General features: G+C 44.0%; 1 protein-coding gene across 1 annotated transcript in view; it reads right to left on the reverse strand.

Annotated features, from left to right (window-relative positions):
- Nucleotides 1–16,208, reverse strand: part of ANXA4 (annexin A4) — a 73,279-nt gene that overhangs the window by 31,123 nt on the left and 25,948 nt on the right. The window contains exons 2-4 of the mRNA XM_033400428.2: nt 14,234–14,286; nt 7,432–7,519; nt 2,762–2,856 (exon numbers count right to left, since the gene is read on the reverse strand). Coding sequence (XP_033256319.1) covers nt 2,762–2,856; nt 7,432–7,519; nt 14,234–14,236 — 186 coding nt within the window. The 5' untranslated portion in view covers nt 14,237–14,286. The remainder of the gene's footprint in view (nt 1–2,761; nt 2,857–7,431; nt 7,520–14,233; nt 14,287–16,208) is intronic.

Below are 16,208 nucleotides of genomic sequence, written 5' to 3' on the forward strand. Positions count from 1 at the left end.
GCACTTGAGAAGAAAGTGTAATCTGCTGTTTTGGGATGGAATGTCCTATAAATATCAATTAAATCTGTCTGGTCTATTGTGTCATTTAAAGTTTCTGTTTCCTTATTTATTTTCACTTTGGATGATCTGTCCATTGGTGTAAGTGAGGTGTTAAAGTCCCCCACTATTACTGTGTTAATGTCGATTTCCTCTTTTATAGCTGTTAGCAGTTGCCTTATGTATTGATGCGCTCCTATGTTGGGTGCATATATATTTATAATTGTTATATCTTCTTCTTGGATTGATCCCTTGATCATTATGTACTGTCCTTCCTTGTCTCTTGTAACATTCTTTATTTTAAAGTCTATTTTATCTGATATGAGTATAGCTCCTCCAGCTTTCTTTGATTTACATTTGCATGGAATATCTTTTCCCATCCCCTCACTTTCAGTCTGTATGTGTCCCTAGGTCTGAAGTGGGTCTCTTGTAGACAGCATATAGATGGGTCTTGTTTTTGTATCCATTCAGCAAGCCTGTGTCTTTTGGTTGGAGCATTGAATCCATTCACGTTTAAGGTAGTTATCGACATGTATGTTCCTATGACCATTTTCTTAATTGTTTTGGGGTTGGTTTTGTAGGTCCTTTTCTTCTCTTGTGTTTCCCACTTAGAGAAGTTCCTTTAGCATTTATTGTGGAGCTGGTTTGGTGGTGCTGAATTCTCTTAGCTTTTGCTTGTCTGTAAAGCTTTTGATTTCTCCATCAAATCTGAATGAGATCCTTGCTGGGTAGAGTGATTTTGGTTGTAGGTTCTTCCCTTTCATCACTTTAAGTATATCATGCCACTCCCTTCTGGCTTGTAGGGTTTTTGCTGAGAAATCGGCTGTTAATCTTATGGGAGTTCCCTTGTATGTTATTTGTCATTTTTCCCTTGCTGCTTTCAATAATTTTTCTTTGTCTTTAATTTTTGCTAGTTTGATTACTATGTGTCTCGGCGTGTTTCTCCTTAGGTTTATCCTGTATGGGACTCGCTGCGCTTCCTGGACTTGGGTGGCTATTTCCTTTCCCATGTTAGGGAAGTTTTTGACTATAATCTCTTCAAATAATTTCTCTGGTCCTTTCTCTCTCTCTTCCCCTTCTGGGACCACTATAATGCGAATGTTGTTACATTTAATGTCCCAGAGGTCTCTTAGGCTGTCTTCATTTCTTTTCATTCTTTTTTCTTTATTCTGTTCCACAGCAGTGAATTCCACCATACTGTCTTCCAGGTCACTTATCCATTCTTCTGCCTCAGTTATCATGCTATTGATTCCTTCTAGTGTATTTTTCATTTCAGTTATTGTATTGTTCATCTCTGTTTGTTTGTTCTTTAATTCTTCTAGATCTCTGTTAAACATTTCTTGCATCTTCTTGATCTTTGCCTCCATTCTTTTTCCGAGGTCCTGGGATCATCTTCACTATCAATATTCTGAATTCTTTTTCTGGAAGGCTGCCTATCTCCACTTCATTTAGTTGTTTTTCTGGGGTTTTATCTTGTTCCTTCATCTTGTACATAGCCCTCTGCCTTTTCATCTTGTCTATCTTTCTGTGAATGTGGTTTTTGTTCCACAGGTTGCAGGATTGTATTTCTTCTTGCTTCTGCTGTCTGCCCTCTGGTGGATGAGGCTATCTAAGAGGCTTGTTCAAGTTTCCTGATGGGAGGGACTGGTGGTGGGTATAGCTGACTGTTGCTCTGGTGGGCAGAGCTCAGTAAAACTTTAATCCCCTTGACTGTTGGTGGGTGGGGCTGGGTTCCCTCCCTTTTGGTTGTTTGGCCTGAGGCAACCGAACGCTGGAGCCTACCTGGGCTCTTTGGGGCTAACGGCGGACTCTGGGAGGGCTCTTGCCAGGGAGTACTTCCAAGAACTTCTGCTGCCAGTGTCCTTGTCCCCACAGTGAGCCACAGCCACCCCTGGCCTCTGCAGGAGACCCTCCAACACTAGCAGGTAGTTCTGGTTCAGTCTCCCCTTGGGTCACTGCTCCTTCCCCTGGATCCTGATGTGCACACTACTTTGTGTGTGCCCTCCAAGAGTTGAGACTCTGTTTCCCCCAGTCCTGCTGAGGTCCTGCAATCAATTCCCACTAGGCTTCAAAGTCTGATTCTCTAGGAATTCCTCCACCCGTTGCCAGACCCCCAGGTTGGGAAGCGTGACGTGGGGCTCAGAACCTTCACTCCAGTGGGTGGACTTCTGTGGTATAAATGTTCTCCAGTCGGTGAGTCACCCCCAGCAGTTATGGGATTTGATTTTACTGTGATTGCGCCCCTCCTACCGTTTCATTGTGGCTTCTCCTTTGTCTTTGGATGTGGGGTATTTCTTTTGTTGAGTTCCAGTGTCTTCCTGTCGATGACTGTCCAGCAGCTAATTGTGATTCTGGTGTTCTCACAAGAGGGAGTCCAAAAGGCCAAGGGAAGCAACACTGAAATCTGAGCCCCGCCCAGTGCTCCAAAGGGTAGGGGGCTGAGTCCGTTCCGCAACAAAGTCCCTGAAAGGACTTGTGGGGGAAGAGACTAAACTTAGCCTTGAATTTTGTGAATCAAGAGCTCCCTGAAATCACTTCTGGCTACGGACAGTGGAGGAACTCTTGAACGTGTTTTTTGTTTGTTTTTTCCAAGAACATCTTTACACAAGGCAAAGGATCCATCTTTTAAAAACCAAGGGCCACTACTTCAGGATTCAAGAAGGAAGGGGCCCCTGCTCCCTTACTGCTGACAGGTCCCTTGTCAAGCCAGAGAGCTGCCACCTACCCTGCCGATGGTGGTCTTGTAGGCCGTCCTGATTTCCTGGCGCTGGGCCGTGTTGCGATAGGCCAGGACGTTGATGATGGCGTCTTCATCCGTGCCTGGTGAGGAGCGGAGACAGGGAGTGAGTGTGATTTGAGAGAGGAATGAGACAATGGGTTCCTCTGCAGACACTGGTGTAACCCAAACACACGCAGAGAGCTTTCTAAGAAAAGAAGTTCTTGTTCAGAGGGTTTGTCTATTTTGGTGGGAAAACAGACACTAGATTAGAGTCTCGGTCTCTCCTTTCATTAGCTTTTTTTTTTTTAACATCTTTATTGGAGTATAGTTGCTTTACAATGGTGTGTTAGTTTCTGCTGTATAACAAAGTGAATCAGCTATACATATACATACATCCCCATATCCCCTCCCTCTTGAGCCTCCCTCCCACCCTCCCTATCCCACCCCTCTAGGTGGTCACAAAGCACCAAGCTGATCCCCCTGTGCTGTGCAGCTGCTTCCCACTAGCTATCTGTTTTACATTTGGTAGTGTATATATGTCCATGCTACTCTCTCACTTCATCCCAGCTTACCCTTACCCCTCCCCATGTCCTCAAGTCTATTCTCTATATCTGCACCTTCATTTCTGTCCTGCCCCTAGGTTCTTCAGAACCTTTTTTTTTTTTTTTAGATTCCATATATATGTGTTAGCATACGGTATTTGTTTTTCTCTTTCTGACTTACTTCACTCTGTATGACAGACTCTAGGTCCATCCACCTCACTACAAATAACCCAATTTTGTTTCTTTTTATGGCTGAGTAATATTCCATTGTATATATGTGCCACTAAATGAAAGAGTTAACTTCTCTGAGCATTAGTTTCCTTATCTATGAATGTGAGTGATCATAGTACTTTCCCTCTTTGGATCACCCATATTTATCTTCCATGTTCTTGCCTTTCTCTCCTCACTTTTTTCTCTTTATCGTCTCCTCTGAGTTTCAAAACAGTTCAAACCCGTCTTTTAATTCATGATTTGGCACTTCACAGGGTTTAAATTGGCTGCTCATTGTATCCACTGAGTTTTAAGATCTGTATTTGTGTTTTTCTTTTCTAAGCTCTCTTTCCTGATCTCTGATCAGGAAACTTTTTATAACTGCCCATGAATTCCCATGACGCAATATCCTACCAAAACTTTTCACTATGGATTACAGTTTTTAAAAAAATATTTTTAAAAGATTATCTTTGCTCTTTTTAAAAAATTTATTTGGCTGTGTTGGGTCTTAGCTGCAGCATGCAGGGTCTTTGTTGAGGCATGTGGGATCTACTGTTGTGGTGCGAGGGCTCTTCATTGTGGTGCATGGGCTTCTCTCTAGTTGTGGTGTGCAGGCTCTAGAGCGCATGGGCTCAGTAGTTGCGGCACGCGGGCTAATTTGTCCAGCAGCATGTGGGATCTTAGTTCCCCGACCAGGGATCGAACCCGCATCCCCTGAATTGGAAGGCAGATTCTTAACCACTGGACCATGAGGGAAGTCCCTGAATTACAGATTTAAAATGTCTTAAATTTTGTTTGCCTGTTTCTTGCAGCAGCTTTTACAGGCGACTTTCACAGCTGGATGTTCATGTATGCTGGGTGAGTTTTCTATTTTCCCATATACTGTATCGGAAGATGTGATGAGTTACAGGAGAGTCTATTGAAATATTTCAGGAAGAAATCAAAAAATGTATAGATTTACAAGTTATTCTTTGCAAAATTAGAGATCTAGAAAAATGTGAGGTGTACGGAGGAAGCTATAGAGGTTTTTTTTGTTTTTGGGGGTATTTTTATTTATGGCTGCATTGGGTCTTTGTTGCTGTGTGCGGGCTTTCTCTAGTTGTGGCAAGCAGGGGCTACTCTTTGTTGCGGTGCACGGGCTTCTCACTGCAGTGGCTTCTCTTGTTACGGAGCATGGGCTCTAGGAGCACGGGCTTCAGCAGTTATGGCACGTGGGCTCGGTAGTTGTGGCTCGCCGGCTTAGTTGCTCTGCGGCATGTGGGATCTTCCCAGACCAGGGCTCAAACCCGTGTCCCCCACATTGGCAGGTGGACTCCCAGCCACTGCGCCATCAGGGAAGCCTGCTATAGAGTTTTAAGTTTACATAACTTAGTGACCTACTCTGTTCTCTCGGGGGGGAAAAAAAAAGAAAGAGGGTAATAGATACAACCATCCTTTTTCCAGGAGAACTCTCAGCTGGTGGGAGAAGGTTCATTGCCTTTTGCTTTTTTAACCAGTTTCTGTGAAAGGCACCACCACTCTTCCGGTCTGTCAGGCTTGAACCCTCAAAACAGCTTTGATTATTTTACCTGCTCTCTTCCTTCACATTCAGATTTCCTGTCAAGTCATGCAAACTCTAGCTCTAAAACCCTTTTTGTATCTGTCCCCTCTTTTTAATTCCTATGATAACCACTCCAGTTCAGGGTTTCTTCTTAGACAACTTAAAGTCTGCTAAGTAGTAGTCTCACTTCCTAATTGGTCTTTCCAACGTCTTGCCAGATTCATCTTCCTAAAACAACAAACTCTCACAGTGTCCCTCCCCTGCTCAGGATACACGATGGCTCCCCACCATTTGCTGGATTTACTATCTGCACTGCTGTCTGGCATTTGGGACTCTCCACCATACCCCATTCACTATTGTAAATATCCACATAAAAAGCTACAGGCAGCCAAATCCAGAGACTTAGCTCCTGAATTCCTGTACTTGACCCAACTACACTGCACTCCTTTCTCCTGACCTCCTTCATTACCAGTCTATGGGCTTAGGTCTCCCTAACCCCCTCCATCTAGCATCCTGATTCTGGCATTTGCTGTTTCCTGGACAATGCCTCTGGGTCATCCTCCCATGTCAGTAGCATCCTCAGAACCCGCCCCATGGTACCTGCCTTCCCAGAAGTCACCTAAAAAGTCAACTCCTGCTTTGTAAGTACATCCTGCTGCAAGCCATGTATTTACATGGCCTGCAGCTAAGTGCCTCAGCTAAAATGCAAAACAGGGCAATGCTCACACTCATCCCATGCCTTTGCTCACACTGTTCCGTTCACCTGAAACCCATTCTCTCTTATCTATTTATTTACTTACTGAATAAATTTAACTCATCTCCCAGGGCCCATCTCAATTTCTACATCCTCCAAGAAGTGTTGCCTGATGCTCTCAAATGACATGTGACCTCTCTGACTCCTAATGGGATCTTACTTGTGCCCCTCCCGTCGCTATCATATTATGAACCGGTCATGTTTCTGCGCATGCCTTGGCTGCCTAGCATCCGTGGACGATTGAACCACAGGACTAGGTTTATAGTCCTTGTCTCCTCTAACCTTCACTGGCCCACACAGCGAGCACTGAAAATGGTTTGTTGTATCCAATGCCTCCTGACTCTGAGAATTCCGAATGCCATGTGGTCTACGTTCTGAATTATGGTGTTCTTGCTATCCACCAAAGAATTAGGATACACCTGAAAAAAAGGGTGGGCCGAGTACCTTTTCCATTTTATTTATAAAAAGGGAAAATGATAGATTCAGGGTAATGTCCTGTTCAGAGGTGGGCAGCAGCACAGCACAGTGGCTTGAGTTCCGGCTCTGGAGTCGGACTGCCTGGAATTGCCTAGAATCCTGACACGTACAACCCCAGACACCTCGGGCAAGTTAGCTCATCTCCCTAAACCTCAACTTTCTCATTAGTTAAGCAAGTTGCTGTCAGAATTAAAACATAATCTATGTAACACATTGTGCCTGACACACAGTAGAGTTTAATAAATGCTCACTATTATTGTTCCTGTTAGTAGCATTGGGGCTAGGATGAATTCTTCTTGGATAGAAAAACTGGGAAATAATGCCCCATGGTCAAATCTTGAGGAGATTCTAAATAGCAGCTATGAAACAGAGAGCACTTCTCTGGCCAAATGTCCACTCAGGCAAGTTTGGAGGCAGGGTCTAAGTCAGCATAGCCTGCAGTGCCCGGGCATGGCTGTGCCCACCCAGTGGGAAGCCTTTGCCCACGGGAGCTACCAGAGGGTGGTGCACTGGAAGACAAGCCCTTCTGGTCACGTACGCACAGCCTTCTCACCTAAAATCCCACATGCTACATGGGGGTACTGGCCTAGCTGTGCGTATTACAGCAGCAACAGGCGGGGGGCTGACTCAAGGGAAAGAACATGGACTTAGAGCTGGCAGGCTGTGCTGAGTGTGACTCATGACTCAGTTCCACTTACTCTGTGCCTTCCTATGTTACTTCTCTGAGTCTCAGTTTCACATCTGTAAAATGGGGCGAAAATAACAATAGGAGCAGCTGCTTTCACTACATCACAGGATTATCGCACGTATTCGTTCAGATAATGTTTGTCAAAGTGCTTTGTAAACCTTCTGGCACGACATGCATACATGGGTTAACTGGAAAACAAATACATTTCTCAAATCTGATATATAGATTCATAATACCGGAATGTAAAACAGATTTAAATTATCAGGGAGGTCCAGAACGAGTTCATAACATTTAAAATTCTTAGTAAAAAACCCTCCCGTCTAGTTTGCCTTGAAAAGTCAACTTGTTCCCATTGTGTTTTCTTAGCCTGAGACGTACTCACAGTTGCCTGTGGACACAACACCCTCTGGGTGACTCTGTCATGCACGGCACATGAGGGGTGTTTACCTCCAGTGGGACACTTACCGAGACCTTTCATGGCCTTCCTCAGGGTCTGGGCATCTTCAGTGGCACTGAAGCCTGAAGCAGCTTTGACGGTGCCTCCCTTGGCTGCCTGAGTGCACAGAGAAAGACGGTGACTGAGAGAGGCACTTCTCACCAGCATGGCGCCATCTCACACAGCAAGTTTGCTGAGCACCCACCATGGGCCAGACACTCTTCCAGGTGCTGGGACACGGCAGTGACTGTGGGAGATGAGGCTCTTGCTCCCCTGGAGCTGATGTTCAAGTTCAGCAGGAAGCAGACAGTAAACGAGCCAACAAACAAATATTCCACCAGGCGGCCGGTGGTGAGAAGGGCTACAGGGCAGACAGAGAGGTCCTGGAGGGGCTGCTCTGAGGAGTGACATTCAGGCTGAGGTCTGAGTGACAGGAAACAGCTGACTGTGCAAAGATCAGGCGAAAGTGTTACAGGTAGAGGAAACAGCTGAGACAAAGGCACTGAGGCTGGAGCTGCCTTCTGGGGGAGGAGTGGGACAGAGGCCAGTGTGGCTTGAGTTGGTGGGCAAGCTGGGGAGTGGTAAGATAAGTTACACCGTTACCTACAAAGTAATCTTGTCTCCCCTGAAAGGGGAAAATCAAACCTGAATTCAATCAAGCCTCTAAGGCCAAATACCAATTTATGGTAAATAGGAGAAGGAGGAAAGAGGAAAATGTTAACCCACCCCACAGGGCTGTAACCAGCACAATCCAGACTGTGAGAAACACTACTTGATGGACGATCTAGTTTCTTCAACAAATAAACTGCAAGGAGAATTAGAAAAGAGAGAGATGGAGGGACTTCCCTGGTGGCGCAGTGGTTAAGAATCCGCCTGCCAATGCAGGGGACACGGGTTCGAGTCCTGGTCCGGGAAGATCCTACATGCCGCGGAGCAACTAAGCCCGTGCGCCACAACTACTGAGCCTGCGCTCTGGAGCCCACGAGCCACAACTACTGAGCGCACGTGCCACAACTACTGAAGCCCACGCACCTAGAGCCCGTGCTCTGCAACAAGAGAATCCACTGCAATGAGAAGCCCGCGCACCGCAACGAAGGGTAGCCCCCGCTCGCCGCAACTAGAGAAAGCCCACGCGCAGCAATGAAGACCGAATGCAGCCAAAAATAAATAAATTAAATTAAATAATTTCTTTTAAAAAAAAGAGAGAGAGAGAGATGGAGGGGAAATATAGCTTAAAAGAGATTAAAAATGCACATCAATAATCATAATGGGTGAACTTATTGGGATCCTGAATCAAACACTAAAAAAAATGACATTTATGAGACAGTTGGACATTGAACGCTGACTTGATATTTGATGCCATTAAGCAACTAGTGTTAACGGTTTTAGGTATGATAATGGTATTGTGGTTATATTTTATTTTTTTAAGAGTTTGAATCTTATACACACTGAAAGAATTTACAGATGAGAGGATAAGATGTCTAGAATTTGCTTCAAAATAACGGGTTGGGGGAAGTAAGTGGAGGTAAAGAAGAAACAAGGCTGACCATGAGTTAATAATTACTGAGTTATTATTATGTAATATAATAGTTACTGACCATGAGTTAATAATAATTATAAGTACAAAGGGGTTCTTTTTAATATTTGGTCTACTTTTGTATGTGTTCACCTTTTTCCATAATAAAAACTTTAAAAATGAAAAAGAAAGAAAATCAGAGAGGTTTCAAGGGCAGAACAAGAACCTTCACAAGCCAGTGAGGAGTTTCTGTTTTATTCTAAATGCAGTAGGAGGCACTGGCAGGTTTTCAGCAAAGGGATGGACGAGATGATCTGATTTACATGTTAAAAAGATCACTTGGGCTGCTGTAGGGAGATACAGAGACTAGTTGAGAATCTGGGCCATGATCCAGGGATATGATGGTAGACGAGGGTGAAACAGTAAAAATGGAAAGAGACAGACAGACTCAGCACATGTTTTGGAGCAAAGGCGGCAGAACTTGCCAATGGACTGATGTGGGAGATGAGGAAAGAAAAGAAGCAAGTGTAACTCTAAATCTTTTTCCCTGAGCAGCCAAGCAGAGAGTGGCATCCTCTACCCAGATGGGGAATGCTGGAGGACTACCAGATTTGGGATGGCAGTGGGGAGTGGGATTTAGAAGTCCTATTTTCAAAATGTTAAGTTTGGGATGTCCATTAAACATCCAAGTGGAGTTGTCAAAAGGATGGTTGGTTATACAACGTAAATCTAGAGGGCAAGTCTAGAGTAATAAATTCAGGACACATCAGCGTTTGGATGGTATTGGACAAAATGACCTAGGGAGAAAGTGAAGAACAGGGGTCCTAGGACAAGCCTGGGCCTCTCCAGCAGAGAAGGACCGGAATGGATAACCAAGAAGGACTGGTCCTTGATGTATAAAGAAAACCAGGACTGTGTGTTGTCCAGAGGCTGAGGAAGGAGGAAGATGTCAGTGCCTGCTAAGGTAGGTGTGAGTAGAGGACACAGAAGGGATGGTCAGATTGGGCAACACCGAAGGTCCTGGTGATCCTGACAAAGGCTTCTGCAGTGGAATGGAGGGGACAGAAGCCTGACCAAGTGGCAGAGGGAAGGATGGGAAGTCACGAGGAGGAGACGGCAGTCTAGACACTGGAGATGAGGATTAGCATCACCGGAAATGACCAGCATGCCTTAAAGTGAGAAATACTCTGATGCATACAAGGGACAAAAAGTTAGTGAATCTGGGCTTCCCTGGTGGCGCAGTGGCTGAGAGTCCGCCTGCCGATGCAGGGGACACGGGTTCGTGCCCCGGTCCGGGAAGATCCCACATGCCGCAGAGCGGCTGGGCCCGTGAGCCATGGCCGCTGAGCCTGCGCGTCCGGAGCCTGTGCTCTGCAGCGGGAGAGACCACAACAGTGGGAGGCCCGCGTAACACAAAAAAGCAAAAAACCAAACCAAACAAACAAAAAAAAAGTTAGTGAATCAGACCCTCTGCATATACAGACTACAAATTAAAAACATCAACAAGTAAAACATGGGTTAGTAACCAGTAGGTACCATTCAGTTGACTTATGATTTAGAGATAATGTACTGATTAAGATCGAGGTGCCCTGAGTATTTCTAATTATTTACTAATTTATTAATGTTATTTATGTACGTGAGGCAGCAAAGAGAAACATAATTCAATACAAAAGATAAATAAATAGATGAAGAAGTTCAGTGACAGGCCACAAAGCATAGAAAATTACAGTAAAGAAGGGGGTAGAAAGGAAACGGAAACAGAGACCTTAAAGGCCTGTGTAATTACTCGACATGAGCCACAGATTTCTCTGTCTAGAAGCCAAACAAGAGGAAACTGTAATCAATAATGAGATTCACAGTGTCCATAAAAGGCAAAGAGATCAATTGCACCGAATTGCATCCCCAAAGAAAGATATGTTGAAGTCCTAACCCCCAGTACCTCAGAATGTGCCCTTGTTTGGAAATACTGTCATTACAATGAATTAATTAATTGTAATTAATTAAAGCAAGATGAGGAAGCCGCTAATTCAACATGACTGGTGTCCTTAGAAAACAGCACGTGAAGACAAAGACACTCAGGGAGAACACCACATGATAATGTGTTGTTGACTCCAATGTCTGCCAAAAAATGCCTAAGATTGCTAGCAAACCACCAGAAGCTAGAAAGAGACAAGGAAGAAATCCCCTACGGATTTCAGAGGGACCATAGCCCTGCCAACATCTTGATTTTGGATTTCTAGCCTCCACAAATACAAGACAACATATTTCTGTTATTTTAAGCCACGCAGTTTGCGGTGCTTTGTTACGGCAGCCTCAGGAAATTCATGCAGGCATTCTACTTGTTTTCTTCTACTGTATATCTGTAGTAATAAGCAAGCTGTGATTTGCTGTCAGCATTTCAAATGGCCTAGCTCCGCTCTTGACCCTACCAAGACAGCTTTCTGAGTCAAATGTCTCCCAATGTTCTTCTGGAACTCCAGTGTTGAAAAAATTTTGGATGGTACTTAAACACTGCATTTTACTTTTAAAGCAAATTGCATTGCTGAGGGACACTAGTATGGGATTAAAATTAATATCTAACAAGATGAATCAATAGAGACATGTGCAAAAATAATTCAGCTTATCTATCAGCATCTTTTTTCCAGAACAAGATAAGCCCGGAAAATTGGTTCCTGTTAGCTCTAAAGTATCCATATCGACTAAATTCCAGGGAATAATGTATCATTATCTGTTCCAGGAAGACAGGGGATTCCACCCCAGGAAGGCTTCTTGTGGCAGCAGGCAAAGGAAACAGGCAGAGGATGTAGGGAAGAATGATGAAAACAAATAGCTAGAAATCAGTGATACATCACAATCAATGAAATGTCATTCAGTTATTAAAATAATAAATAATGATGAAGATAAATGTCAAAAGATGGGAATATGATACGATGAAATATTTAGCAATGAAAAGGAACAGAGGAACAAACTGCTGATACAGCATCAGGGATGGATTGCAAAAAATATAATGCTGACAATAAAAGAGCACACGCTCTATGATTCCATTTATAGGATGTTCTCGAACAGGCAAAACTAATCTATGGTGAAAACAATCAGAACAATGGTTCCATTTCTGGAGTGGAGTGGAGAGCAGGGTGGGGACTGATCTGGAAGGGGCATAGAGGAACTTCCTGGAGCGATGAAATGTTCTATCTTGATAAGAGGGGTAGGTCACACGATACATACCTTTGTCAAAACTCATCTACCAGTAACCTTAAGAGCTGTGCATTTCATTGTATGTAAATTATACCTCTAAAATTTTTTGGTAAATATTTGAATACAATGGCTTTTAAAACATATTTTCCTTTTAGAAATGTGTCATATGGTCATCGTAGAGATTTGGAAAAAAAAATTTTTTAAGAATTAAGAAGAAAATCTCGGGGGTAGGGGTAGGGATAAATTAGGAGACTGGGCTTAACATATACAAACTACTATGTATAAAATAGATAACTAACAAGGACCTAATGTATAGCATAGGGAACTATACTCAATATTATGTAATAACCTATAAGGGAAAAGAATCTGAAAAAGAATATATACATTATATATATATATATAACTGAATTGCTATGCTGTACATCTGAAATTTACATATTGTAAATCAACTATACTTCAATAAAAAATTTTTAAATAATTAAGAAGAAAAATACAACACCCATAACTCCATCATCGAGAGTAAATAATTTTAATATGCTATAAGATGTAAAATAAACGTGTTAGCATAGCAAAGACTAGAGTGAATACATTAACTGTTCTTTACGTTCTTATTACTACTATTTCAAAACCACTGTCATACAAGTAGGGTCTAAAATAAAGTGATGAAAAATAATTGGGAATTACAACATTGTGATTATATTGTATGGTTTTCCTTTCCTTTAAAGAAGCCCTTTATCTGTCCAATAAATAACAGTCATAATGGAAAAACAGGTTCTAGGAGGAAAGATGAGAGCAACTGAGGTAATTTTCCTCACTAAAGGGTCACTTGGTTACTGTCTTCACATGTAGAAAGGCTGCGAGCTTGTTCAGAACAGGAAGAGTGTCCCATTAATTATGGGTCCCCAGGGCCAAAAACCATGCACAAAGTAGGGGCACTGTAAACATCTCTGAATAAATGTTGTACATGTCCAGGGAGAACCCATCAAGAACAAATGGATTTTAAAGGACAGCATAAGAGATTTGGTGCAGACACGAGTAAGCCCTTGACTGTCAGAGATGATGAAGAAAATTCTAGAATGTCTACTGTTAAAAAAAGATGTTAAGAGGGCTTCCCTGGTGGCGCAGTGGTTGAGAGTCCGCCTGCCGATGCAGGGGACGCGGGTTCGTGTCTCGGTCCGGGAGGATCCCACATGCCGCGGAGCAGCTGGGCCCGGGAGCCATGGCCACTGAGCCTGCGCGTCCGGAGCCTGTGCTCCGCGACGGGAGAGGCCACGGCAGTGAGAGGCCCGCGTACCGCAAAAAATATGATATAATAAAATAAATTAATTTAAAAAAAAAAAGATGTTAAGAGTATATTACTCTTTGTTCAGGATAGTTTACACATCCATCTTCCTAAAGGGAAGTGTGTAGAGTTGGCGGAATGTCTAGTTCCTCTCCAAGTATGAAATTCTACTTCTATTATTTCTTCCTAGAAGACCAGGGATCAAGCATCACCTGCCTATTGAGAAACTTTATTTGGGCAGGAGAAGGAGAGCAGGTGGCCAGCCTCAGGTACAGCCACGTTTGTAGCTGAAAGGCTCAGCTTCCACAGCAGCAGTGAGCTTTATGGAACTCTCAAAGGGATCCAATTCCCTGCCTGTCCCTGAGATCAGGTAACCAAGCTCTGAGGAGTCCAGTCACAGCCAACAGCGGGAGGCAGATGACAAGTGTTTCTTAGCTGATGAGCCTGAAATGATGGGGTTACACAAAGTGTGGACAGCGGTCATCTCCTAGTGGAGGAAGCTGCGGGATTTTGAGTTTTTCCTTTTTATTTGCCTACAATTTCTAAAATGAACATGTAGTGTTTCTGCAGAGAGAAAACTATAACTTGTTTCTGTATCTCAGGATGTTAGAAGGATTCAAAGGAGTCCCTCTTTGAATTAATTTTCAGGGTCAGGTTACTCACCACCCCTGAAAGAAGTTAAAATGGTGTTTTCGAAAAAAGAAACTGCCTTTCCATTTCCTCGTCCCTCTCCTCTGATGAGCAAACAACCCTTTGTATAAGGCAACAGTCCCTGAGTACACATCCTGTACCTGTCTGCAGCTGGCACCAGGGAGGGTGAGGCATGTCTCCAACTTACCATGACTTTTACTATGTCAGGATCAGAGTTCAGTCAGCCAAGCAGAAGTTTCTCTGTGATAAAAGCAGAAGGGACATTACTGTGATAAGAGAAGTGTCATTAAAATCATTAATCAGGATGACGTACAATTTGCACAAAGTTAAGGCACAGGGAAATAACACCCAATTTCATCAAAAGGCCAGCTACTGATTAGCCAAAGAGACAAGGGCCAGGCTAATCATTAGAGAGAAACTGTTCTAAGGGGCGAGTTAATTACGCCAACAAAATACTGTCCTACCTGCTCTTCTGTTTGGAGATAACACATTACAGTAATGATTCCTCTTGCTTAGTTAGGGTGAGGTACATTGCTTGTACTCAAGCCAAACCTAGATTCTGAACTGGAAGCTCTAGTGGATCAGAAGAGGTGCCTCTCGGAGAGAAAAGAGAATCCGACTGCAACAGGGAAAGCACTGCACTCCAGCCTTTACCCTAAATAAGGAAGTGTGTGTGTGTGTGCGCGCGCGCACATTTGTGTATAATGACAGGCCACTGGCCCAACCAACATTAGACTTTTCATTTCCCAATGACCACTTTCACTGCCACCATCTCAGGACTTAAAGGTGCTTCTTCCCTTTAAGCTGCAGCCTTATATGCTCAGCTTGGCCCTTAGTTCTCTTCAACACCCCCTCCTTCAGCAAGAAGCCTGGAGCCATCACTCATTTATTCAGTCGTTTAGAATGCAAGAAATGTCTTTATTGAAGGCAGGCCTCTGAGGAGCAGGCCAACTGGCTTCCTGTTTCCACATCCAGGTCTTATGGAAAAGGCTCCTTTCCTGACCATTTAGTTAGATGCTTGATACTCAAAGAATCATCCCAGAACAAGAAGCGTGGGCATCACGTTGGAGCTTCTTAAAAGTGCAGAATCCCAGGGCTTCCCTGATGGCGCAGTGGTTGAGAATCTGCCTGCTAATGCAGGGGACACAGGTCCGAGCCCTGGTCTGGGAGGATCCCACATGCCGCGGAGCAACTAGGCTCGTGAGCCACAACTGAGCCTGCGCGTCTGGAGCCTGTGCTCCGCAACGAGAGAGGCCGTGATAGCGAGAGGCCCGCGCACCGCGATGAAGAGTGGCCCCCGCTCGCCGCAACTAGAGAAAGTCCTGAGAAAGTCCTCGCACAGAAACGAAGACCCAACACAGCCAAAAATAAATAAATAAAAAAGATTTAAAAAATAAATTAAAAAAATTTTTACAAAGTGCAGAATCCCAGGCCGCCACTCCAGACCTACTGCCAGAATATGCGTTTTAACAAGATTCCCTGAATATCTGTCCACACAGTGGTTTGAAAAGCACTGGCCTAGATAACCCTGCCAGGCAGCCCTTTTCAATCGTTCTCCCAGAATAACTACATCCTTCTTGCCCCACTTTATCACCAACTGAGTTATGTTTGGCCACGTTCATTCTTCATCTTCCACTTTCTGAGGCTTAGCTCATTCTTCCTTGTTTCCCATCACTCGCTACAGACTTATCTCCTATGACCTAGGGGTCAATCCCTTCCTACGGGGAATGTCCACTGGCTCTGGGGCACAGCCGGAGCAAAGGTGCAGAGGTGGGAATGAGCAGTGGCTTCAGGGATGAGAAGGTGACGAGGCTGCTGGAGCAGAGGGCTCCTTACAGGGAAGGCTCAGAGATACGGGTGGAAAAGCAGGTGGGGAACTGATTACCAAGGGCCCTGTACGTGCCCCTGAGGAGTCTGACTTATACTGTAGGAATGGGAAAACAGTGAAAAGGTTTGGGTTTTGCAGAGAAATGATGTAAGACAAAATATACTTCAGCAAGTTACTATACTAGAGGGTAGACTAGAGTCAGAGCCAAGGGGTCAGGAAGGCTCGAGGTATTAGTACAGGAACAAAGATCTGCACTAAAACAGAGGCAAAGATCTGGGTAGGATGTGGCCCCTGGAATAGGATATACACATGAGATATTTGGAAGGAAGACTTT

This window comes from Orcinus orca, chromosome 13 (genome assembly GCF_937001465.1).
Source record: "Orcinus orca chromosome 13, mOrcOrc1.1, whole genome shotgun sequence".
NCBI lineage: Eukaryota > Metazoa > Chordata > Mammalia > Artiodactyla > Delphinidae > Orcinus > Orcinus orca.